Source organism: Capra hircus (genome assembly GCF_001704415.2).
Source record: "Capra hircus breed San Clemente chromosome X unlocalized genomic scaffold, ASM170441v1, whole genome shotgun sequence".
NCBI lineage: Eukaryota > Metazoa > Chordata > Mammalia > Artiodactyla > Bovidae > Capra > Capra hircus.
The window spans coordinates 4625609-4651826 of record NW_017189516.1 but is presented as its reverse complement, the minus strand read 5'-3'; the positions used below and the strand labels follow the sequence as shown (position 1 = coordinate 4651826).

Here is a 26218-nt window from a genome sequence, read left to right as displayed (position 1 = left end):
TTTAAGTGCAATAAATGCTTTTTATTGTATGCTCATTTCAATGAGTAACATTTAGAAATAATAATCCCACATTAACAGTGACAATCTTATCTTACAGCGTGTACATCATTTACAACCACATGACACACAACTTTAGATTTTCCAAATTTAATATTCTGAATTAAGAAAGATAAAAAATTTATTCTCAAGGAACTGATTCTTACCTGGTGCAAAAACAGAAAGGTGAACATTATTTAAAACACAAAGCCACAATATAGCATGAAGTAAAATTACATTTTAATTATGCTGGACAGCTGAGTGTAAACATGAAGCAACTAAAACTTAAAAGTACACATCATATGCATTACATTTATGAACAGGATTTTCATTAAATTTCCCTAAACCAGCTTTTTATATTAAGCGCCATGTTGATTTGCAGCATGCTAACATAAAGTGTTGTTAAAAGGATGCATATTTTATACACTGTAAACTGAATATCCACCTCTAAGCTCTATTGGCAGCATAGTGTTTTGTTAAATACTGCATAAATACTGCCTCACATTGAAAACGTATGTTAATAATATGGTATATAGATTTTAAAAATCAAAAATTTCAATAATGGCATAAAATTGCACCTTTAAACATTAGAGCAAGTAAGACTGGAACAATCATACTTGCTATGACTGTCCTAAAAAAACTAAATATTTAAGAAAACTGTGTTCTCTCAATTTAATCTTAGTATCATTAAGAAATATAGTGCTACCTTTGTTTGCAACATTACTGTTGCATGCATTTTAGAAAGCCACATTTGACTCAAATATACTTTTGTCATATATGCCATACTGAATATCAATCAACTTGAACATCAGAAAAAAGGGGAACTTGAATCTTTAGACTTCAGTACAGAATGCTGTATTTTAAACATCCTATCCTGTAATAAAACCTTAGTAGCTCTGAAATCCTTCTAAATAGTATTGAACTAATCTAACCTGTTTTCCAGTGAAATTTCTTTCAATGAATACACAAAACTTTTGCCATTTCTGGAATTCAATTTCCAGGTACCATATAAAGATTCAGTGACTAAGTGACTGATGGATGATTGCATTTTATTTTACCACCCCATTTATAAAACTGCATAAAAGTGAGGCCTTTTATGCAGTTAGGCCTTAATTAGATATGATTTTTTTCAGAAAGATTTGTCTCTAGTATGATCAGCCAAATAAAGTGGTTGTCTTTGCTCTTCCCCTCTGTGGTTGAATTATGTTTATACCATTAAATAGACAATAAGGTTTTCTGCAACCATTCTATGGTGCTCCTTAAATTATTTAAGTAATTTCAAAGGGCTATGAGATCCCCTCTCAATTCAAATACTTGAAGATCTTTAATAAAAAGAATGCAAATTTATAATTTAATATCAAGCTATGTAACCAGGTGAAAGAGTTTGTGAAATTATCTTCCCATGTAGCATGTCATATTTTCTAAATAGCTTCTTTCTTTATATTAATCTTACTATATAAGAGCCTCCTTGTGGTGTCTCATAATATGCTGATTTTTTTCTGATGGTCGTCGGAATCCCTTCTTGCAGAATTCACACCTGTGTGGGTAGTCTTTTGTATGTATTGATATCACATGTCGTTTGAAGCCAGATGCATCTGTGGTGCTGTATTCACAATACTCACATTGGTAAATCTTCCTTCCAGTGTGAGTCTTCATATGCTTTTTGAGCTCATTTTGTTGTCTGAACCCTCTTTTGCACCTTTTACACTTCAATGACTGATCCTTAGTATGAACTGAAAGGATATGACCACTAAGAATAAATGGATCTGATGTTTTAAAGTCACAGTGCCTACACTGATGAATCTTCCTACCCTTATGGATATCACTATGCTTTTTGAGCTCAGAAGGGCGATGGAAACCTTTATCACAGACCTCACATTTGTGAGGAAAATCCTTAGTGTGGACAGATATGATGTGCCGCTTAAGGTCACTTGAGTTGGTGCTCTTATGGTCACAATGAGGACACTGGTGTGTCTTATGTCCTTGAAACAAATCCAGATGGCGTTGAAGTTCTCTCTCATCACCAAATGCTTGGGGACAATGCTCACATTTATATGGCAAATTGTTACCATGCTTAGACTTAATGTGAGTTTTCAAATTTGATTGATCTGCACACCTGAAGACACAATACTGACACTGATATGGCTTTTCACCAGTATGGGTTCTCATATGTTTCTTGAGTTCAGAAGGATGTCGAAAGCCCTTCCCACACTCAACACAAACATGAGGAAAATTCTTGCTGTGAACAGCCAGTAAATGTCGGTTTAACAGTCCTTGTTCCGCAGTTTCATAGTCACAGTATTTGCACTTGTGCATCTTCGGCTCCTTGTCTCTTAATATAAGTTTATTTGAACTCAATGGACTAGCTTCTCTGTATCTTCGTGTGTATTCTGTAAATTCATGGGTTTTGTCAACTTTGTTTATAAGCTTATGGCTTTCTAAATGGTTATGGAAACTCACTTTCTTGTTAGTTGTAAAGTCACAATCTGTACACTGATATTTTTTTCTCATTAAATGATCAGGATGATTCTTCATGTGTCTTTTCAAGAATCCTCTGGATTTAAACTTTTTTGTGCAAATATGGCAAGGATACACTGTCAGGGGTTGTCCATCAGGGCCTATTATAACAGCTAGATTAAAAAAAAAAAAGGAAGTTGTAACATTTGGCCAGACTGTTTTAAAAGGGTTTTACAACAAATGCAGCAAAATTAGCTGACATTCACAATGTGAGAACTATACTAGTGGAATAAAACCCTGTAAGACAAGATTTAGATTAAAAGCAATTTATAATAAAGTAAAGCTCCAGGAGTTAGTGATGGACAGAGAAGCCTGGTATGCTGCAGTCCATGGTGTCACAAAGTCAGACATGACTGAGCGAATGAACTGAGCACACTAAAATATAATGAGCAGCACTCTACTATAGACCATTCATCTGCCAAAATGTTATATCACATATACTTTGTAACAACCTGAAAATTCTCTTTTAAAAAACATCATCTGGGTAAAAAGCAAACAAGCACAGTTTTGCTAAGTAACAGTAAAACATTTTTTAAAAAACCCAACTACTTAGATCAAACACAAGTATATGAGAGTAGGACTAACTACACTACAAACAACTGACTTATATTCTCGGGTTACAAAACATACTACTGCATTTCAAGTAATTATAGTATTCATAAAGCAATGTATTAGTATTTTACCTGTTTGCCACTGCCTCATTTCTCCCCTTCTCCTCTTCTTGGTTTTTTGTTTAAGTACTTTATTTGTGTTAATGCTATCACAGATTTGAAGGTATTGTGCTGCCGTATTACTTCTGTTTTCTAATGTTGAGTCTAAAGTATTTCCTGAAAAAAATCAATACACCATTAAACTAATATATATTTATACTCTTTTCATTTTGATTAAATTACTAGAAAAAACTTAGCATTCAGTTGCCACTGAAGTGCTAAATTTCACAAAGTTACATTCATTTCTCAAGTGAATACGCAAAAATATCATACCATACAAAATTAACTTTAAAATATCCAGCTTATTTATCCTAAAGGAACAAACTGATCAGGTAAATGAAACGTAAGAAACTGAATTTTATGACCATGAACAAAATCTTGACATCAGTTCAACTTTCCCACCAATGAAGGCTGATGAAATTAAAGAGATTTAGCAAAGAATTTATACATGTCAGATAACCAATACAATCATGGTAACTGTGTAATACATGACAAACAACAACTTCTTGTATTTATGCTTCAAAATGGTTTACTTAATGTTAAAAGTAGTAAGATTGACTTTTTAAGAGTTAAGATAAATGTGACAGGCAATTTTCCAAAATTTCAATGGAATCAATATGTACAAAATACTTTAATATCCGTTCTCACAATCTCTTGTGTTATGCAATTTAGTTTAAAAACGTAGCCCAAGAAACTGTTTAGCTTAAATGCTAGGATATGTATGTCTCTCATTAATTCACCTGAAATCTATATTTAAGTTTAGAGAGTGAGAACCTCCTAAGGTTAGAAACAAGATAGTCAGATACTTTATTCTCCCTGTGTAAGAAAATAAAAAGAACTATCAAGCATGGAATAAAAAACACTATATGATATATATTAAAACTAAAAAATACTTAAGCTGACACATGAGTTTTATGTAACATCTATATAATCTACTGGCTGCATAGAAATTAAGAAAATAGTTCCATCCCAAGGAGAACATTAACAAGTGGTTGATATCATGGACAATTTTTACTTTCATGTCAGAAAAATTTATATTTTATAATCTTTTCCATAGTAACCTTTTATGGCCATGCAGTAAGTGGCCTGACATTTGTATCTTGAAAAAGAATTTTTTTTAACTTTTACTTTTTGGCCACATCATGTGGCATGTGGTATCTCAGTTCCCCAATCAGGGATCAAACCTGCACCCCCTGCAGGGGACACATGGAGTCTTAACCAGTGGACCTCAAGGGAAATCCTGAGGTAAATCTAAAATGAACTGCATTCACAGAATAACACACATTATGTCTCTAAATAAAATTCCTTGAAGAAATAAACTTATAACTAACTAGATATGACTAGGCAAATAAGAGTCTAATGGGTCTGTACACACAAACTAATAACTCTTTATATACCAAGTAGTATACAAAACCAGCTATTTAACTTACATCTCACATATAATGCTCTCTCACCTGATGACTGACAATCTTCATACCTTCGAGAAACTCTTCTTTCATCTCCTTAAAAAAAAACAACAACAAATTAAAAACTGATAGACTGAGTATAACAATTATCATTGGATCGCATCTACAAAACCTTACATCAATCACCATTCCTTGGATTAAACTTTTTGTTGTTGAGTTCTTCCACTCCCATAGATTAGATAATTTCACACACTGAAAGTAAGGGCTGTTGTGAGTATCCTTGGAACTAACTTATAGGAAAACCTTACTTTCTATATAAAACCTGAGTAGACATTCTATGAGGCCATCATCACCCTGATACCAAAAGCAGACAAAGATACCACAAAAAAAGAAAATTACAGGCCAGTCACTAATGATGGGCTTCCCTGGGAGCTCAGCTGGTAAAAAATCCACCTGCAATGCAGGAGACCCTGGTTTGACTCCTGAGCTGGGAAGATCCCCTGGAGAAGGGATAGGCTACCTACTCCAGTGTTCTTGGGCTTCCCTGGTGGCTTAGATGGTAAAGAATCTGCCTGCAATATGGGAGGCCTCGGTTCAATCCCTGGGTAGGAAAGATCCCCTGGAAGAGGGCATGGCAACATACTCCAGTATTCTTGCCTTGAGAATCCCCATGGCAGAGGAGCCTGGCGGGTACAATCCAAGGGTTTGCAAAGAGTCAGACACAACTGAGTGACTAAGCACGTCACTGATGAACATACATGGAAAAATCCTCAACAAAATTCTAGCAAACAGAACCCAACAACATTTTAAAAGGATCATACACCACGATCAAGTGGGCCTGATCTCAGGGATGCAAGGATTCTTTAATATACCCAAATCAATGTGATATATATTATTAATTGAAAGATAAAATCATATAATCATCTCAGTAGATACAGAGAAAGCTTTTCACAAAAATCATCACTCATTTATGATAAAAACTCTCTAGAAAGTAAAGAAGGATCATACCTCAACATGATAAAGGCCATACATGACAAACTCACAGCAAACATTAATCTCAGCAGTGAAAAACTGAAAGCATTTCCTCTAAGACCAGGAACAAGACAAGGGTGCCTACTCTTGCCACTATTATTCAACATAGTTTTGGACGACCTAGCCACAGCAATCAGAAAAAAAAAGAAAGAAAAGGAATCTAGATTGGAAAAGAGGTTAAACTCTCACTGCTTGCTGATGACATGATATTACACATAGAAAACCCTAAAGATGTCACCAGAAAATACTAGAATTAATCAATGAATACAATAAAGTTGCAGGATATAAAATTAATACACAAAAATCCCTTGCATTCCTATGTACTAGCAATGAAAAATCAGGAGAAATTAATGAAACAAGCCCATTCACCACTACAACAAAAGAATAAAATACTTAGGAATAGACCTGACTAAAGAGGCAAAAGACCTGTATGCGGAAAACTATGAATCGAAGATGACACAAACAGATGGAGAGATACAATGTGAAAGTGATTATATTACCCAAAGTAATCTACAGATTCAATGTAATCCCTATCAAACTACCAATATATTTTTCACAAAACCAGAATGAACAATTTCACAATTTGCATGGAAGCACAAAAGACCCCAAATAGCCAAAGCAATCTTGAAAAAGAAAAACAGCTGGAGGAATCAACCTTCCTGACTTCAGACTATACTACAAACCTATAGTCATCAAGATAGTATAGTACTGGCACAAAAACAGAAATATAGACCAATGGAATAAGATAGAAAGTCCAGACAGAGATAAACCCATGAACCTATGAGCACTTTGTCTTTGACAAAGGAGGCAAGCATATTCAATGGAGAAAGGATAGTCTCTTTAATAAGTGGTACTGGGAAAACTGGACAGCTACTTGGAATGAAACTACAATACTTCCTAACACCACACACAAAAATAAACTCAAAATGGATTAAAGACTTAAAAGGTAAGGCAAGAAACTATAAAGCTCTAAGAGGAACATAGGAAGTACACTCTCGAATATAAATCACAGCAAGATCCTCTTTGATCTACCTCCAAGAGTAATGGAAATAAAGACAAAAACAAACAAATGGGACCTAATTAAACTTAAAAGCTCTTACACCACAAATGAAACAATAAACAAGATGAAAAGACAACCTTCAGAATAAGAGAAAATAATTTTAAATGAAACAACTGACAAAAGATTAATCTCCAAAGTGTATAAACAGCACATATGGCTCAATATTAGAAAAATGATCAATCAAAAAATGGGCAGAAGATCTAAACAGATACTTCTCCAAAGAATACATATAGATGGCCAAAAAGCACATGAAAAGATGTTCAACATCACTATTATAGAAATTCAAATCAAACTACAGTAAGTGTATAACCTCACACCAGTCAGAGTGGGCATCATCAGAAAATCCACAAACAAATGCTGGAGAGATGTGGGAAAAGGGAACCCTCTTGCACTGTTGGTGGGAATGTAAGCTGATACAGCCACTATGGAGAACAGTATGGAGATTCCTTAAAAAACTAGGAATAAAACTACCATGTGACCCAGCAATCCCACAGTTCACAAAGACCCATGTACCCTCAATGTTTACAACAGCAGTATTTACAATAGCTAGGACATGGAAGCAACCTAGATGCCCATCGACAGATGAATTGATAAAGATGTGGTACATATATACAATGGAATATCACTCAGCCTTAAAATGAAATGAATTTGAGTCAGTTCTAGTGAGGTGGATGAACCTAGAGCCTGTTACACAGAGTGAAGTAAGTCAGAAAGAGAAAAATAAATACAGTATATTCATGCGTATATATGGAATCTATAAAAATGGTATTGATGAACCTATTAACAGAGAAGGAATGGAGACACGGACATAAAAAATGGACTTGTGGACACAGTGGGAGAAGGAAAGAGTGGGATGAACAGAGAAAGTAGCCTCGGCATATATATACTGCTATGTATAAAAGAGATAGCTGGTGAGAAATTGCTATATAACACAGGGAACCAAGCCTGGTACTCTGTGATTACCTAGAGGAGTGGGGTGGGGGAATGGGAGGGAGAAGAGGGAGGTGATATATGTATAATTATGACTGATTTGCTTTGTTGTATGGCAGAAACCAACACAATACTGTATAGCAATTTTCCTCCAAATAAAAAGTAAATTAAAAGATTGGAAATGGGAGCTGTTCTTACTATGCAAATGAAAATAAGACTCCTTGATTTATAATTAAATTATATTTTTAATTAAAAAAAGAGTAGATATTTCTGCAGAACACCCTCAAAATTGAAGATGCTCAACAAATGACTGCTGAATGAATGAAACTTTGAAAAAAATCAAGATAAATTAACACATTTGAACAATAAAATTTTTCAAAATAAAAAATATATCTGGATCATCCTGAAAATTAAGTAGAAATGAGATCAAATAGAAAGGGAAAAAATAACTTGATTAATTCACCTTTCATCATATACTTCCTAGAAGAGCACATCTGAATTTCTGTTCCTTTTCAAACCCCAATATCTTATTTTTATGGTGTTAGTACAAAAGAGGAAGGACCAATTTTCAAAGGACATTTCTATTTTAAGAAAAATTAAACTTTCAAGCTGCTCACTTATACAGGTAGGATATAAAATAAACCCTACTGAAAAAAATGCATTAAGCAAAGTTCATTTTAAATAACACAAGATATGTGGTATAAAAATCATGTAAGTAACTTGAGATGAATCAGTCCACAGCAAAACATAGTATTAGCCAACTCATGGTGGGCATTAGCATAGCATATTTAATGACCTAAAGGCTGATGAAATATATGTTATGTACTTATTAGGTTAAAAAAATGACAGTGTCCGACCATATACTGCAGCCCAGACAATAGGGACAATTGTTTTATTAACATCAAAGTCCTCAAGTTGAGTCTCAGGGAAAGTTCCTTCCTCTTCCCCTACAATGACTTCCATGTATACTTCATCTGCTATTTCAGCACAACCTAAATTTGAGAAATAATTGCTTGCTTATAACCCCAAATATTTACTAAATGGGTAAAAATTTCCAAATGATTATTTTTCAAGATTTCAATTTGGTAAATTTAAAAATTATATTAGGCATTTGGGAGGCTAGTACCACCAGGAGACAATAATTCATCAAAATTCTTCTCCTCCTCTTAGAACCTAATCCTATGAAAATGATTTTCAATTTATATAAAACATGTGTGCTTAAAATATACTGACTGATTTTACAGTCCATTGGGCATTGCAAATTTATGAAAAGAATTGTATTCCATAATTCTGGATGATAATTCTTTGGAACTCAGAAGCATTTCCCATAGAATCAATTATGAGAAAGCGGTCCATGCTATCCTACATATTGTAACTTAAATGCAGTACTGTACATGCAATGAAAAAATTGTCAAAAATACTAGTAACTAAAGAATTAAAAATTAAAGCAAGTAAAACCATATATATACATGGTTATAATATAAAATGCTGGTGCTCAAAGCTATGTGGACACCAATTAAGATGCAGGACTTTCAGAGACCTTACTGAAGACAAAAACATTAAGTTAGACACTTTAAAAAATATCGTTAGTATAAAAGAATTTAAACCTAGAGGGTCAATAAGTTTATGTGAAATAATCCACTTAGATTTAATCTGTTAAACAGAAAACTGGCTTGAATTTATGCTTTTCCTTTAATTTACACAGTGGTATTTTCTACTTATTTGAAAAATGTGGAAAAAATATGGGACAAAAGTATCCCTCTCCTAGGTTTCCTTTCTTTCAATTAACCAGAAAGAGACACTGGTCTAAATTTTGTACATCCCCATGGAATTCTGGCATCAGCTAACCTAAGCTTCAATCTCCCTCCTTCCATTGTGCCCCTTCTTACTGACCAATGAGTAAAAAAGTAAAGAATTTAGAGATCAAGTAGAAATTCTTTTTCTAATAAAGTCCTCTAGACTCATTTGTTTTTGACATTTTCAGCTGTGGTATATTATTCATGTTTGGGATGGGAATTCAGCTCCCTATGAATTCTGGGGAAGGGAATTTGAGGAGTGGGGATCATAGTGCAGTATAGGTAAAGCTAAGTATTGTCAAGGTAATGCAGTCAAGGGGAGGCTTTTGCTCTTCTAGGGTAAATCAAAGTAGTTTTTGTTTCAGCATGGCAAGAAGACAGAAAAAGCCTTAGGGAAGGGCTGCATTCCTATACTGAGGTGAGGAGAAAGTAGGAAGAAAGTAAAATGTCTTTATAAAGAAGTGTGTACTATGGCAGGAAAGCAAATGTCAGGAGCTTTTTTCACCCTGTGTGGTACTCAGCTCCAAGAAACCTTAAGCAGCAACTACTTGTAGATCATCAACAGCATAATAAGTAAAAATCCTAGTGGCTTGACTTGGAAGAATACTTACTCAGCCAATGCCTCAGTAGCAGAAGGAAACAACCAGTTAGCCCTTCCACTGCTAAACTCAGAAAGAGGTCAACAGTGTTCACTGCCATGTGCAAAGAACACTGGCAGCAGAGTTAGGCAGACATGAATTCAAATCCTATGTTCCTCATTTAATATTAGATGACCGTGGGCAATTGCTTAACTTCCTTGAGCATTTTCTGCTTCCATTAAACAGGGATAATACCACCTAACTCAGAAATGAGTTATAAGAATTAAATGAGATAATATATGCAACATATGCAATACACACACAAAGTAGATTCTCAGTAATTACCTACGTATTTGTGAGCTCTAGTAAAGTCAGGAACCATATGTTGCTGATCTCTGTATCCCAAGTATCTGAAACACAATATTTTTATGTTTGCTCACTTGAACAATACACGTATTTGTGAATAGTCAAAAGGACCCTTCCTTCTTAATTATAGCAAATGGTCAGACTGATTTTATTGATATTTGCTACTATGTAGTGCTTAAATCTGAGATTGCTTTTTTTAGAAAAGAATGCATGATGTCTATGGATGAGTCACTACAGGGCCATTTTTTTCTTACTGATATCATCTTCTTCTTGAGAAGAATCTTTAACTGCCATGTAAACCATCTTCTCCCGCTGCATTCGGCTCTGGTCAAGCACTCCAGCTACAGAATGTCCATTGGTGTACTCACTCTCTGTGACAATTTCTGTTCCACCTTAAAAGTTAAAACATGTATCAAAATCAGTAAGCATCACAGAATAATTTCCTCCCAGGTGGCTCTAGTGGTAAAGAATCTGCCTGCCAATGCAGGAGACCCAGGTTCGATCCCTGGATTTGGAAGATCCCCTAGAGAAGGAAATGGCAACCTACTCAAGTATTCTAGCCTAGAAAATCCCATGGACAGAGGAGCCTGGTGGGCTATAGCCCCTGGGGTCACAAAGAGTCAGACATGACTGAGCAAACTTTATATTATAATAAGGAAGATATATTAAAATATTTTCCTTTAGAAAAATACTCCCCCCATATATTTTAAGTGTCAAGAGAATTACCATATAAATTTCACTTTAAATTATCAGTCATTACTAAGAAATAACAACATATGTGCAAAGCACTTTGTCTTTTACATGTATTTATCCATTTAATCCTCGTGATAGTATTATAAGGTAGTTACTACCATTATGACCATTTTATGGATGAGGAAACTGATGTAGAAGAAGGTTAAGTAATTCACCAAAGGCCACTTAAATGGTAGAACTAGGATTAAAATCCAAGCAGCCTGCCTCTAGACTACCCTTAAATACTCACAATTTCCTATTCCAAACCAAACTCCCTCCACTCATGTTTTGAAATCTCAACTGGAATCTTCTACACGTTTGAAAGAATCTGAGAGTGACTTGTTCTGTACCATATTTATATACAATTATATATATATATATGCATATATAATTTTAAAACATTCTATCCCCAAAGAAACCTATTAAAAAGTTGCACTTTGAAGGCAGTATTAGAATAGTTTCCAGAAAAGATAAGTTCTAATTCCTAACCATTATAGCAATAAACTTAGTATTTATACCTATTTCAACATCATCTTCAGCCTCGGCTTTAAATATATACACTTTTATTACTTCTGAACCAAATCCATCTTCTTTAACATCTTCTTGTGAACCATCACTGCTGATTTTTAATGGTGTGTTCCCCATATGCTCTAATTTTTCCCCAACATCATCTACTGTAAAATATAAAGAGGAAACTATTTCAGCCAAAAAGTTCCAGTGACATTTAGTGGGTGTTAAGCATTAATATTAGTGCAATGTGAAATAATGTGTTAACAACTTACCCACTGTATTCAATTAATAACCTATTATGCAACCATTAAAAGTGGTATAGTTCATGAAAAAAGAATTCAAGACAGACAGACTACATGATCATAATTGTATAAAAATCTAGTCACAGATAATACTCTTATATTTCAGCTTTAATTAAAATGATTTGTGAAAAAATTAAATAATCTTCCATCATGTTCAACATTTTAAGCTAAATCCTAACAGCAAAATTAATAACAAAAATTAGAACACAAAATATATACTACTCATAAAATAAGCTGACATAAACAACAGTTTCCAAATTAAGTAGCAGCCTGTCTAAACCAATTAGCATAAGAAATCTAGTATCTAAAAAAGAGAAAACACCTGAATTATCTTATAAAAAGGGCTTTTTAGAAATCACAAAAATAAAACCTTAGTAAATACTTTTAACTCCTGTTGAGTCAATGGAAGACAACTTCAAATCAGAAACTGTGTATTCTTCTAGACTTAACCGTTGTATGCTTTGCTTCAAAATCATCATAAAAGCAACAACAATTACTTACACTTATACTTAAAATTTTTGATTTTTTAAGAATGGTGTTTAGTTTCAAGTAAATATTGTGCACAAACAATGCAATGAATATATTATATTCATAGAGTTTATTCTTTGGACATAAATATTAAACAATATATTCCCCAAAATATTAACATCATATGCCTACCATTTTTTTTATTTCAATGCTTCTGTCCCTATAAAAACTGAAATGTAATCTAAGTTGAGAATCTGCTCCTCCCTATTATATATATCATAGTATCACATATGAAATAAAAAATCATGAAGTCTTGACTATATCTAATCAATTCCAGAACTACTGAAAACAGTGACATTTAAAAGTTTTTAACTCAGTACTCTTAAATATATGTATTTCAGTTAAGATCTACATGGGTCAAAGTCTAGCCTTTATCTCAGTTTCAAAATCGATATGCACAAATTCAAAACTATTCTTTTGGTCTTTCACAATGGTGAAAAAAAATACACTTCAGAAATTCTTCCTACAATGCAAAGCTACTTTAACTTTGTGACTAAATATAAATGATTCCACAATATTTAAGAGTTCAGATAGTTTACTGTCTATGAAAGAGAGCACCTACATTATCAGAATAAATAGAAAAAAAATTTTTCCATTTTATCATAGACCCTAATTCTATTCCCACTTTTTTGGTAAACAGTTTTTTTGACAATGGGGCAGGTTCAAATGAAAGAAAAAAGATGAAGAATCCAATATTATTGGTTTAACAATCTCTCTTTTAAAATATGTTGAATAAAACAATGAGATCTTTAAAAACATTACAAGAGTCAAGTAATAAGTCTTCAGAAAAAAGTACTTTCTCATTCTTAGAAATAAAGACATAGAATATTAAAAATTTTAAAAGTGTCCAAAATATGAATTTCTTAGGTTGGAATAATTTACAGTAAATTAATGAAAAAAATAGTCTCATATGATAAATACTATTTTATACACTTTAGTGGTTTAAAGTGACCACAGTTCCTCCTACGATCAACTGAATTAAAACTGTAATTCACAGAATTAAAGCTCATGAAATGAAATAAGACATTTGTTTGGTCACTTCTCAACAGAATTTCACTTTAAGTATTGAAATTACTGTTGATTCTGATTCCATTCATACCTTTCCTTAATGTCCACAGTTTAATGTGTACCTTATTTTGTACTTAAATTTCTCAGAATGAACAATTTTGAAATGTACTGAGTAAACTTGTTCTGTATTTTATGTTCATAGAAGATGATAAAGTTATTAGATATGTTAGTGTACAGTTTTAGTTTTAGAGATAAATTACCAACTTCCAAGATTTATTCTATATTCTTCATTATAGAAAGTACAAAGTTAACAAAGACTTAACAGGCAATCAACAGGCTTTAGAGATAAGATTCTAAGTCTTTTCTTAATGCAGATAATACTCAAAATACCTAAAATTTAAGCTTAACCTTTTTGTTAGTTATAAGGTTTACAACATTCAAGTCCCACAGTGTTGTTTCTCAATCTACATGTCATCCCAGCTAGTAATAAGTGGGTAATATTATATACAACACAGAATTCTACTGGTGCTAAGTATAACATTAAAATAGTAAGGTGCATTATTTACCAGCCCCCACAAAGTGTGGTATCATTCAACATTCTTCTATAGACAACTGGTACAATTTGATTAAAATTTCATTTTAGTAAAATGTATAATACTCCTTTAAAAAACTAAGTAGGCTTTTTACTGCACCCCCTTCTTGTTACATCTACCAAAAAATTAATATGGTGAATATGATATTATTAGTATAAAGTACAGCTGACTCTTGAACAATGCAGGGCTTAGGGGCACTGAGTCTATACACAGTTGAAAATTATATATACCTTTAGAGTTGGCCCTCCATATCTGTAGTTCTGCATTTGCAGATGCAATCAACCTCAAATTATGTAATACTATAGCATATATTTATTGAAAGGAATCCTTGTATTAGTGGATCCACACAGTTCAAACCTGTGTTGTTCAAGGGTCAACTATATACTGATGTACCACAGGGATGGGATGAGGCAATGTATAATGGATCCAGAAGACAATGGCAACCCACTCCAGTACTCTTGCCTGGAAAATCCCATGGACTGAGGAGCCTGGTAGGCTACAGTCCATGGGGTCGCAAAGAGTCAGACACGACTGAGTGATTTCACTTCATTACACAATGATGAAACAAACAAAAATGAATAATATTTAAATCACAAAGGTGTTCTACTTCTATGTGTATATATCCAAGAGATCTAAAATCTATGTGCACAAAATCTTGTCCATGAATGTTCAGGACAGCATTATTCACAACAGCACAAAAGTGGAAACAACCCAAATGTCTATTAACCAATGAACTGATAAAATATATATCCATATAATGAAATATATGGATATATTCATCAATATATAGATATGAAGAACTGACACATGCTACAACATGGATGATCCTTGAAAGCATTATACTAAGTAAAAGAATTCACGCACAAAAGGCCATATATTATACCATTACAATTACATAAAATGTTGAAAACAGCAAATCTATAGAGACAGAAACTGGATTAGTGGTTGCCTGAAGGGTGAGTGGACTAGGGGAGTGCTCAAGGGCATGAAAAAACTTGGGGGTAAAAAAAATTCTAAAATTGATTATGGTGATACAATTCTGTGAATATATGAAAAATCACTGATGAACACCTTAAATGAGAGAATTGTATAGCATGTGAATATCTCAATAAAGTTGTTATATTAAAAAATACAAAGGTGTTAACTTTTCCCTTTTATCCCTGAAATTGGTGAGGTTTCATGATATCTCCCATAATGACCCTACCAATATATTTTTCTTTACACAAAACTATTTTCCTGAAAGAAATAAAAACTAATTTTATTGGTAAAAAAAAAATTGAATGCATTATATTGGTTGATTATTTAAAGGACTCTCCTTTCTCCAATGAAGTTTTTCATAAAGGAAATCATCACCCACAAGTGTCTTATGGGTGTTAGGTATTTTTAAAGAAAAGAACACCTGGGACAACTTTAGACAGATAGCTATCCTATATTAATTTCCAAGTTACTTAGCACAAGTGGAATAGCCTAACTATCTGTTAAGATAAAGAAATTGTGACATTTGGTCTGAAAGTGGAAAAAACTTAAGATGTACCTCAGTGACTGAGAGAAGACAAACTCCCTACCACTAAAACCCAACTGCTGATGAGATTTCCTTATAGGGATTCAGGAACAAGATAAAAGTCTGTTTTAAGTTCTCAATTTTATCTCTTAGAGTAGTTGAAGATATCTTGGAAAAAACCAGAGAACTTTTAAAATTAACATTGCGGCCTCTCAAGGCAATTTATTCTTGAACTTCTGAAGATGTAAGGTCAACAAAACCCAAGAGGTAAAAACATGAATTAAAATTGAGAGATGAAGAAAACAAAGGACAAACTAAATCAAACTAGAGTAAAATAAAATAAATGAAAATGGTAAGATGGAGTAATTAGTCCCAATTTGAATATTCTAACCATTACAAAAAAGGATCTGGGTGGTAAGAAAATAAATTATATAAAATATTTCATTTTTACATATCCTATTTTCTACAATAAAAAATTATTTAAGTTTAAAAGGTATTTATTTAAAAATTGTTTGTTTCTTTACTAATGATTAAGGTGGTAATTAATCTCCAGTCTGAATTCCCCTGAAATGACCCCACAGCAGTTCCAGTATTATTTGAGTAACACAATGCTCCTTATAGTTCCTTATCAGTTCCTTAATGTTCCTTATCAGTCTAATTCTATTAGACTAGAAGGACAGAAGTCTTTGGCACTTAACACATATGGTAACATCAAGATAAATATTTTAAATTAAAATATTCTAGAAACTTAAAAGAACTTTTGCAGAATCAAATCACAGAAGATATGTTGAGATATGACTATTCACAATACATATAACGTCTAAATTTTAGACCGTTTTAATACCAAAGAGTTTAATTTGACAAGTATCCTTTTAAAGGCATAATGAATTTGTTTTGGTACAGAAAGACTTTCGACTTTTGCCATACCGTTTTAGAAAACCATAATCACAGTTTTGCTTTTTAAAAGAAAAAAATGTCAGGTTAAGATGTAAATATGGAGCTCCTTTAGTAATCCACATCAATTGAAAAAGAATAATAACATTTGCACAGTCTTTTAGTGGCTTAAATTATTCACTTCAAAACAATATAAATATTTACTTTGAAGTGCTTATAGAGAGAAAAAAATTAACACATCAGACTTCAGAATCATAATTACAAATTAAATGTAATTTGTTTTTAGTTTTAAGTTCACTGATACACACATAATGTACAATCATTTTACATACACATACATATATTCTACCTGTTAATTCACTTCTCAACCATTTTTTATTTTAAAAAATAAAAGAACAAAAATCCTCCCTTGAAAAGTGAAATCGTCATCTAATCTTTACTCCTTCTAGCATGATGCCTTCAAATTTTATAAGGAATAGATCCACTTCTTCCTCAAGCTCCACCAATAACTTATCATAACATTTTTATTATTGCTGCTATTCAGGCAAACCTACCACTTGAAATGAGAACAAGATACTTCTATCTTCTTCATTCAGGTAGAATGTCTTAAGAACATCATAAAGTCAGTCTGATATAAATTTGTTTTAAGTATTTTGCACAGACTATACACACACCTAAACAACAGAAAATAAACACAGGCAGAACCGTAGAATACAATCTGAGTTGATTATTTACTTTTCAAGTATTTACTTAGAAAAACTAATTATACATTTCTTAACATGTTATGCTTAAATTCCTAAGCAAAACTGAAATGACAACTCCACTATTTGTCAAATTAAAGAGAAAGCGGTGGTTGCATAATTACCCATTTTGAAATACATATATTTACTATTAGAATTTTATGTCATTTAATATTATTTTTGAACCTTCCAAATTCATATTTTTATTCTAAGATATCAGTAAATTGCATTAGTTTACTCCATTGTAGGTATGAATTTTCAGAGTAAATTAAAAACATGAGCAAATTCAAAAAACCATCTGAACAATGCAGCTTTGAAAAAAATTATTTTTCAAAAAGATTACCCCCATGACTTTTATTGAACAGATCCCCCATCCCAGAAAACCTGTTAATGTTATACATAAATCAATTTCTACCAAGTAATTATGGAACTTAAATGTCACTTACAAGATATCATTAAGTAGTCTTCAGAAGTGCTCTTGACATCATCATCATCATCATCTTCAGTTTTAATAGTAACTGTGGAACCAGGAACACCACCAGCTGCTTGAATCACAGTTTCTGTATCTGAATTAGTTACAAGAACCTCCTCTGAAACCATTGTGGGAGAGTCAACTCCTGAAACACAATCTTGGACCACATGTTCCAAGTGTCCATCAGGACCAGTAACAAGATCAGCCACAAAAACCTGCTCAGGTACTCTAACAGTTTCTGTAATTAGCTCAGACGTCAAGATGTGATCACCATCATCTTCCTCTAAATCTTCTTCAATAGCAACATCAGCCTCAAGTACAGCTTCAGGAACAATTACACCTTCTGTTACTACATCAGTCTCAGTGATGATATCAGGCCCATGGACAACTTCAGCTGCAAGGCCATGATCAAGAGTTATCCCACCATCTGTGACAACATCAGAAACTAATACAGCCTCAGGAACTGAAACAACAATATGGTCTCCATCGATATGCGCAGTACCAGTCATTCCAGCAACTACAATACAAATTATCCAAAGAAAGCAATCTTATTAATTAAAAGTATTTATATATCAGATGATATAAAATAGTTTTTAAATTAGAAATAGTCCTGGGAAAATTAGAATTTTAAAGAACTACTGATAATTAAACTGCAGTAAAAACCCCTACCAACCAGGAACTGAGGGGGAAGTGAAAGAAAATAATGTTAGTAAAATCTAAGTTAAAACCTTAAAAATAATAATCTTTATTTTGAAGTAAAACATAAAAGCCAAGTGAGATACTGAACAGCTAAAAAAAAAAAGAAATAAATAACACCACAGGTCGGTGAGGATGCAGAGAAACTGAATCTCTCATATGTAATGTAGCAGCCACTTGAAAATCATTTGGCAGTTTCTTACGAAAAACATGTACTTACCAATACAACCTAACAATTGCACTCTGCAGCATTTCTCCCAGTTACTAAAATATGTTTACACACAAAAAAATATACATGAATATCCATAACAATGCATAGTAGATATTATTTCTAGTAGCAAAAGAAAAATACAACTCAAATGTTTACAGCATGCAAATGATTGGTTAAGCCATCTTTGGCACATCCTCACTATGGAATACTACTCAGCAATAAAAAAGGACAAACGATTGATACATTAACAACCTGAATCAACGCCCAGAAAATTGTGCTGAGTGAAAAAATTCAATTACAACATACAATATACTGCATAATGTATAACTGGAATCATTTATATAACATTCTAAAAATTCTAAAAGCATAGAGATGGAGTACAGATAGCAGTTGCCAAGGATGGGGGTGTATGTGACTATTTTGGCATAGAACATACACAGTGATGGACATCATAAATACATGCTCACTGTGTATCTTCATTGTGGTGATGTCTATACAAATCTATATGGAACAAAACTGCACAGACCCATATACGTTCACACATACACAAATGGTGAAAACTGAATGAGGTCTGTAGTTTAGATAATAGTAATGCACCAATGTTAATTTCCTGTTTTTAATATTGTACTAAGATGTCAACATTGCAGAAACATGAGTAAAGGGTTTATGGGACCCTATACACTATTTTTTCTATTTCCTGTGAGTCTAGCATTTCAAAAAGTTAAAGTTAAAATAAAAAGGACACAAAACCATGAAAGGTTGCCAATATGTTAAATTGAGTTAATAAAATATTACAACTTAATACATTAGACAATACATATTATAAACATGAAAGTCTCTGAACTTCTTTATTTTATAAGAATTACTATATTCAAAAATGTAAAGCATCTTTTAACATCTGATTTGGGGAGAAGAAAACAAGTCACTTTAGATAAAGATTTGGTTTATTTTAAAAAAAACACATATAGACTCTGAATTGTATTAAATTCTAATCTAGTAAATTGTAAGAATAAAGCTTTAAATAACATTTATCTTGAGCAGCATGGTAAACACCAACTCCTACCCTCTTGTAAATATTATAAGAGTGTAAAATTCCTTCATGAGTAATTCTGTTACATTCTGCCTCTCTGAAGTGATGCAGTAAACAAATTAATAGTTTATGTACCAAGTTATAAGAAAATTACTCCATGAATCCAGTACAAAGCCTTTTCTACATAATGATCACTTTCTATACAGTAATAATCTGAAAGAGTGCAATTTGTTACATGGTTCACTATTATTAACCAATTCATTATGGAAGTTTGCTGGTAAATTAGGATGGAGAACAGTAAACACACTAAAAAATAAGGTGAGAAGGGAAAGTTACTTTTCAACCCTTCTGAAGTTTTCTCACTATTCTCAGATTCTCACCAAAACCACATTACCCAAAGGACACAGCCTCAGCCTTGAAAATCAGTAGACAAAAGCAGTGTGTATACAATAAGAACTTTCTACTCACTTTTTATTCCACTGGTCATTTTTGTAGACAGGGAGATGGTGAGGGTTCAAATTTAGTATTCAACCAGACTGAAAATGTGATTTTTAGCAAGGAAAAATTAAATGCTAAGCCTATAAAATTCACAGTACTGAAATTCTATGTATATGAATAACAACATTAATATAGTATAAAATTTTTTCATAAATTAGACTTAAAGTGTGGGAAATTCCATTTATTTAAGAACACAGCTAGAAGATAGTTTGTTTCCTAAAGGTAGACACTAAAGAAGGATGGAAGGACAGAATAATACTAGTGCTGGCTTGGGTTCAGATTAACCTGTTTGGGAGGATTCTAATAAGATGGAATAAGTGCTTTTCAGTTTACCTAGCAGGAACTCACATGTCAAAATAAATCAGATCTAAACCAAAAAAATACAAACATGCTTGTTTACCCTGAACTAAATAATTTAAGAATCTTAGACCAAGAATTGATGAGTTCCAACAGGGTACTGGCAGAAACTAAGACCATGATCCAAAATGCTTTTCATTAAATTTTGCTCTTTCCTCTTATCAACTCATTTGAAATTCTACTGAATTTCTAGACAAAGTTATTTATTTTAGCTACACACTAGCTATATTTATTATTGAATACTATGCACCAAGCAACCTAGTATTTTACATATAATATCTCATTTAAGCCCCAGAACTTCGAAATAAGGGAGTATTATTATCTCCACTTTAAACATAAACAAATGACGGTTTAGAGAGATTAAATAAATTTGCCCAAGGTTCAAGCTGGGAACTGAATGCGTTTTTTTTTACTCTAGACTGGCTTTTTCCACTTGCCTAAATGAGAACAGAATTTACTTACTCTAGAGACCGATGTTTAAGAAATTTATAGGGCTAATCAAGTGAGTCACTACTAAAGGAATAGATTAAAGAGAAAGAATAAAAAGACCTACCATAGAGTGACTTATTTAAAATTCAAGGCATTTAGTAAGCAGCATTAAAAGGCATTAAAATTTTATCTTACTAGGTAGCAAACTATAAACAATATGAAAAAAAATCTTTTAAAAGTGTGAAATCAATTAGATGACCAGATAACAGTAAGAAACAAGTCATTATTCCAAGCATTTCCCTTCTTACTAAAGTTGCTTAAATTAAATGTGAATAGCTGAATTTCACCAGAAAGCATAATATTTCATATTTGGGGGGTTTGTCTTGGGCCACCATATACCGCTATTTTGCTACTAAGTCTCAAAGCAGTATGGGCTTCCTAGGTGGCTCAGTAGTAATGAATCCACATTTGATCCCTGGGTTGGGAAGATTCCCTCAAGAAGGAAAGGGCAACCTACTCTGGTATTCTTGCCTGGTAAGTCCCATGGACAGAGGAGCCTGGTGGTCTATAGTCCATGAGGTCACAGAGTTGGACACAACTTAGCAACTGAATACACATGCACACTCATGCCCAAAGCAGTATGGACTTTTTTTAGCAATAAAATCCTAAACAATTAGATTCAACAGCACAGATTCCAAGGACAACTATTATACTGAGACATGCACAAGTTATCACATAAAGCATACTATTGTAAAATTTAAAGTATCCTTGAAAAGAAACTGGTCCAATAAATTTCTGAATTAAATTAACAGTTCAGACTCTTAATATAGTAGCCATTTCATACCAACCAAAAATGGAGAGAATTTAGAGATCCTATACCACACTGTGTGTTTACTTAGCTAGCTCTATCTATGTATGCTACACTCATGTTTCACAACTATCATTAATTTCTAGGTTTGTAGATATCTAAGTTTTTAAGCTAGCAAAAATTTAAAGAGAACGTATCTAATTTCTAATCAAATTTTAGAATTTGGAAACCTTAGTATTAGATATAAGGGATTAATTAAGCCTCAATTAATTGATGGAACAATGGAAAGAAAGCTAAGAGGAACACCAAGTAAAAATTTACCAGCACCAGACATTTTTTCAATCTTTGAAAGGAATCAAGCTTTGCTTGCTAATAGGCAACTTCTTCAGGAGTGGGGATGGGAGGGGTTTCTGGCACTTTATCAGATGCCACAGGGTAAGTAAGATTTTGCATAAAATGGACAAAATAGTGTATTTCTTCCATAAAAAAATCTTATTTTGCATCATTTATTTTCAGATTCCAGATATAAAAGATGTCATATAATATTTCTCCTTCTCTGTCTGACTTCACTCATAGAGACTCACACACTTAAGAGAATGAACTTATGGCTGCTGGGGCGGGCGGAAGGATGGAGGCAAGGCATAGTTGGGGAGTTTGGAATAGACATATACACACTGCTGCATTTAAAATGGATAACCAACAAGGACCTACTGTAAAGCACATGGAACTCTGCCCATTTGGCAGCCTGGATGGGAGGGGAGTTTGGCGGAGAATGGAAACATGTATATGTATGGCTGATTCTCTTTGCTGTTCACCTGAAACTATCACAATATTGTTAATCGGCTATACCCCAAAACAAAAAGATTAAAAAACACCTTATTTTTAAAAGGTAAAAAGTTAAGCTTACTATACCAAAAATTATTATAAACTTATTATACTGAATTTCAAGTGTTCTACAATTTGAAAAACTTATCTCTTGCAAGGAATTCACAAAATTATTTTTAAAATTTCTTACACCTCAGGCTTTTGCCTTCTTCTAGAGTTCATTCCCATACTTTTTCCACCTAAAATCACTTCTAGGTCATCTATAGTCAAACAACTCACTTCTAATTCTTTAAGCAGAGTAAATCCATGATTCCTTTTTGTATCGTCAATTAACTACAACTACCACCACATTAAATCTGGAGAGGACAGTAAATGTTATCTAGCCCAACCCACTCATAAAAGTGAATTAAGTAATTTGCCTAAGTTTACATAGATAATTAATAGGACTGCCAAGACTAGAATCTAGTTCTGAGTCTCATTACAGTGGGCTTTACAACATGAGACAAAATAACATATTCAACCATATTATCTAAAAATAGTATAGCCTTTTCTTAATTGAGCAAAGTATCACTCTTTGTAGTCTCCCATTTCTAATTATATCTTTAACATTCCACAATATCTCATGTTTCTGTTTACTTTTTATCCCAATTTACCATTTGTCTCTTCTACTCTCACTTTGATCTTTTCTGTAATTCTTACCACCCTATCACTGCCACTTATACTTCAGATACCTCTCTCTTCTATCATTCAGACTGACTTTGCCCAAATTCAGATTATTTGCTGTTAAGGGTGCCTTATCATTTTCATCAAAATGACTACTGTTAAGAGGCCGCTGAAAAATCTGGTCACAAAAAAACAGGGATTTTTTTTTTCAAGAAAAGAAAAAGGTAATGCTATCAATGAGAACTTTCTAAGTATATGGCATCAGAATATAAATAATCACCTAGTGCAAGATATTCCTCTATCACTATATAAGCATCTAACTTCTTTGAAATGATGAAAGTACTTCCATTTCCAGCTTTATTAACAATGCAACTTAAAATGTATTTTATATTTTAACATTTTCTAACATGAGAACTGCTGTATTTATATAAATTGTTTTTCGTTTCCAATGATGTATTACCCCTATATTCCAAGTTTCCTTACTTCAATCCACCCACAAAATTATAAGAATGATTTTAACTAGACTACTGACACATAGATTTACTTAAATAAGCCCTACAAATGTATTTTCCTGGTAAAGGAACAATTTTTCATTGTAATTATCCCCTTCCCCAATAGAGTTTTGATATTTAGTTACAAAGAAAAAAATACAACAAAGAAAATGCTTTACCAAAATCCTGCATAATCATGGTATGGGCCATTCTAGAGTCTGATGTGTGCAATCCAAGACTTCCACCACCTGGATCCATACTTAGTAAAGTTCATTCACAAATCTCTGTAAAAGAAGTGTTTTTTTAAAATAGTTTAAACGCATTTAGGTCAAAGTCAATTGTTTTGAGAAAAATGCAATTGAAAATGTGCCTCTCAACCAGGTGTGCAAATCTCATTACAAAGGAAAACAAAGCAAACAAACAAAAGAAACCTTGTTTTATGCTTTATGTGACAACCATAAATAAAAGAAGGGTCAGTGGAAGTAAACCAAAGATAATGGAGAAGAAGCACAAAAGGGTGATGAGCCACAGGGAAGTGATAGACGCAAGCAAAAGAACAAAATTGTAGTATTGAGGTTCCAGTTAAAATATAGGTTATTAAATAGGAAGAAAAAGAACAAGATGACAACAGACAATAGTTGGGGTATTTATACATTACTAGAGGACTCAGGTGTCTAGTATTAGTGCATTTCATCCAGTGGCTCTCATCCATTTCTTCCAGACCCAGCTCAGCTCTGCAGCGTAGCTCTGCAGATAAACTTGTGTTTCACCTCTGGCTCCCGGGGTTCTACTTATAATGAAAAATGTTCTATCCCAGTTTCCCTGGAGTTCTTTGAGCCAGTAAGGACTTCTTGCCTTACTCTACTACAATCTCTTGGCTCACAGTTTTGAGGGCTCATGAAACATGACTGCTTCCTAAATGTAGTAGAGATAAGATCAATCACATACAAACATTTAGCAAATTGGTTCTTTCAGAATAGCTTTTACTTGTAACTGTAACTTGTAAATTTTTTCATTAATAATTAATAAAGCCATGCTAGCCTCATGCTAGTTTTGGAAGCAAGGGCTCAACCTATTTCATTTCAAATGACTTATACTATATTTAAGATCACCAAATAGTATGGAACCTAAAATTAGGTTGTACCTTAATGTTATTTCTTAAAACTATATGTATACTTTACTCTCAGATACAAGCTTTTAAGCAAATCAACCAAAAAATCTGTCAATTTTATAGAACATTTCCTTATTTTTAGTTAGAAATGTTTAATAGATTTGGCTTAATCTATTCTTAAGTATAGGAGATCACTAAGATTTTTTTTTTCCTTGCCTCAAAGTTCTATAGGTGTACAGAAGGCAGGAAAGTCTCACAGAGTAATCTTTATCAACATTTGAGTCATGTATCTCAAAATCCTACAGCAGTAGGTGACATCTCTGTATATTACAATGATTCAAACAAAATTACTTTATGTGTGAGCACATTCTGAGCTGTATTTTTGTTATCTTTTTTAAACACCACATTGTTTTCTGCCTTCAAAATGAAGTCAAGAGAGTTCACAAACTACCTGGGTCTTCAGAGAGATAAATTAAAATGCCATAATGACTTATTTCAAACATTTAAAACAATGTACTATTTTAAATTTAATTAGAATAATTGCTTTATCACATAACCAACAGAACAATTACAAATGTCTTTAAAATGTTTTAAACAGTTAATTTTGCTTAATTATTAAATAAAACATGAAGTAATTTGTTAATCACCTTAATATGAGTATCCTGAAGAAACTGTAGATTTTCTTACATATTGTAAAATAAAATCTGCAGCATTTTGTTTTTGTTATTTTTCCTTCTGAACTACGTTATTTTCTTTGGAAGAACGTTCTTTTTACCTATTGTAAAAATACATTCACAATTAGATATCTTAAAACATTTTAAACCAAATCTCTGACACAACTTAAGAATTTTTCTTTACACTTTAATGTACAGGATGAGATTGGCTCAAAACTGTTAACCTAAAAAGCAACCAAAGGGATTCCAACAGAAATAACTACCTACAACGTTACTTCACTTAGAATCCGACCATCTGATTAAACCAAAATCTTTCCTAAAGCATATTTTAAAAATCACTAGGAACATTTTATTTTGGAAAGTAAAAGAGAACCAACCAAGGGCAAGCTTTATTCTTGCCAAATCCATAGGAAAAAAATCTGCACTAGTACTCAATGAAGTGTAAAAATTTTAACACATAGCGCAACTCTTACAGGAATTATCACACTGTAAGAATATCAAATAAACTGGAGCACCTTTTTTTCCCCATATAGAAAGTTTCAATAAGATCAATAACGAATGGGGTATGAGAGCAGTGTGTTAAGGATTCAGTAGCCAATATAGCTAGGCTTCTCAGTATTCTAAAGAGTATATTTCACATCCTTATTGAATGGAAGTAACCACCAAATACTCTTCAAGAAAACATCTTTCCCTCAGTTTATGTGGAGCAGAAAT

General features: G+C 32.8%; 1 protein-coding gene across 5 annotated transcripts; it reads right to left on the bottom strand.

The window, feature by feature from the left end:
- ZNF711 (zinc finger protein 711) lies at positions 1–25916 on the bottom strand. Of its 5 annotated transcripts, none has more exons than XM_013976376.2 (8): positions 25478–25916; positions 23899–24634; positions 17686–18228; positions 11682–11837; positions 10686–10823; positions 4718–4765; positions 3237–3380; positions 1–2666 (listed from the first exon to the last, which is right to left on the bottom strand). In XM_013976376.2, the coding sequence occupies exons 2-8, from the start codon at positions 23975–23977 to the stop codon at positions 1489–1491; spliced, it is 2286 nt and encodes a 761-aa protein (XP_013831830.1). In that variant the 5' UTR covers positions 23978–24634; positions 25478–25916; the 3' UTR covers positions 1–1488. The 5 variants fall into 5 exon arrangements, with proteins under 5 accessions (XP_013831830.1, XP_013831831.1, XP_005700635.1 ...); XM_013976377.2 differs by having other exon boundaries at positions 23899–24466; XM_005700578.2 differs by having other exon boundaries at positions 23899–24003; positions 25478–25605.
- Positions 25917–26218: the final 302 nt, after the last annotated feature.

Coding starts and splice junctions, on each gene's coding strand:
- ZNF711 (XM_013976376.2), bottom strand. CDS start 23,977: ATGGATCCAGGTGGTGGAAGTCTTGGATTGCACACATCAGACTCTAGA. Junction 18,229..23,898: donor CATGATTATGCAGGATTTTG/GTAAAGCATTTT, acceptor TTTGTATTGTAG/TTGCTGGAATGACTGGTACT. Junction 2,667..3,236: donor AATGAGGCAGTGGCAAACAG/GTAAAATACTAA, acceptor TTTTTAATCTAG/CTGTTATAATAGGCCCTGAT.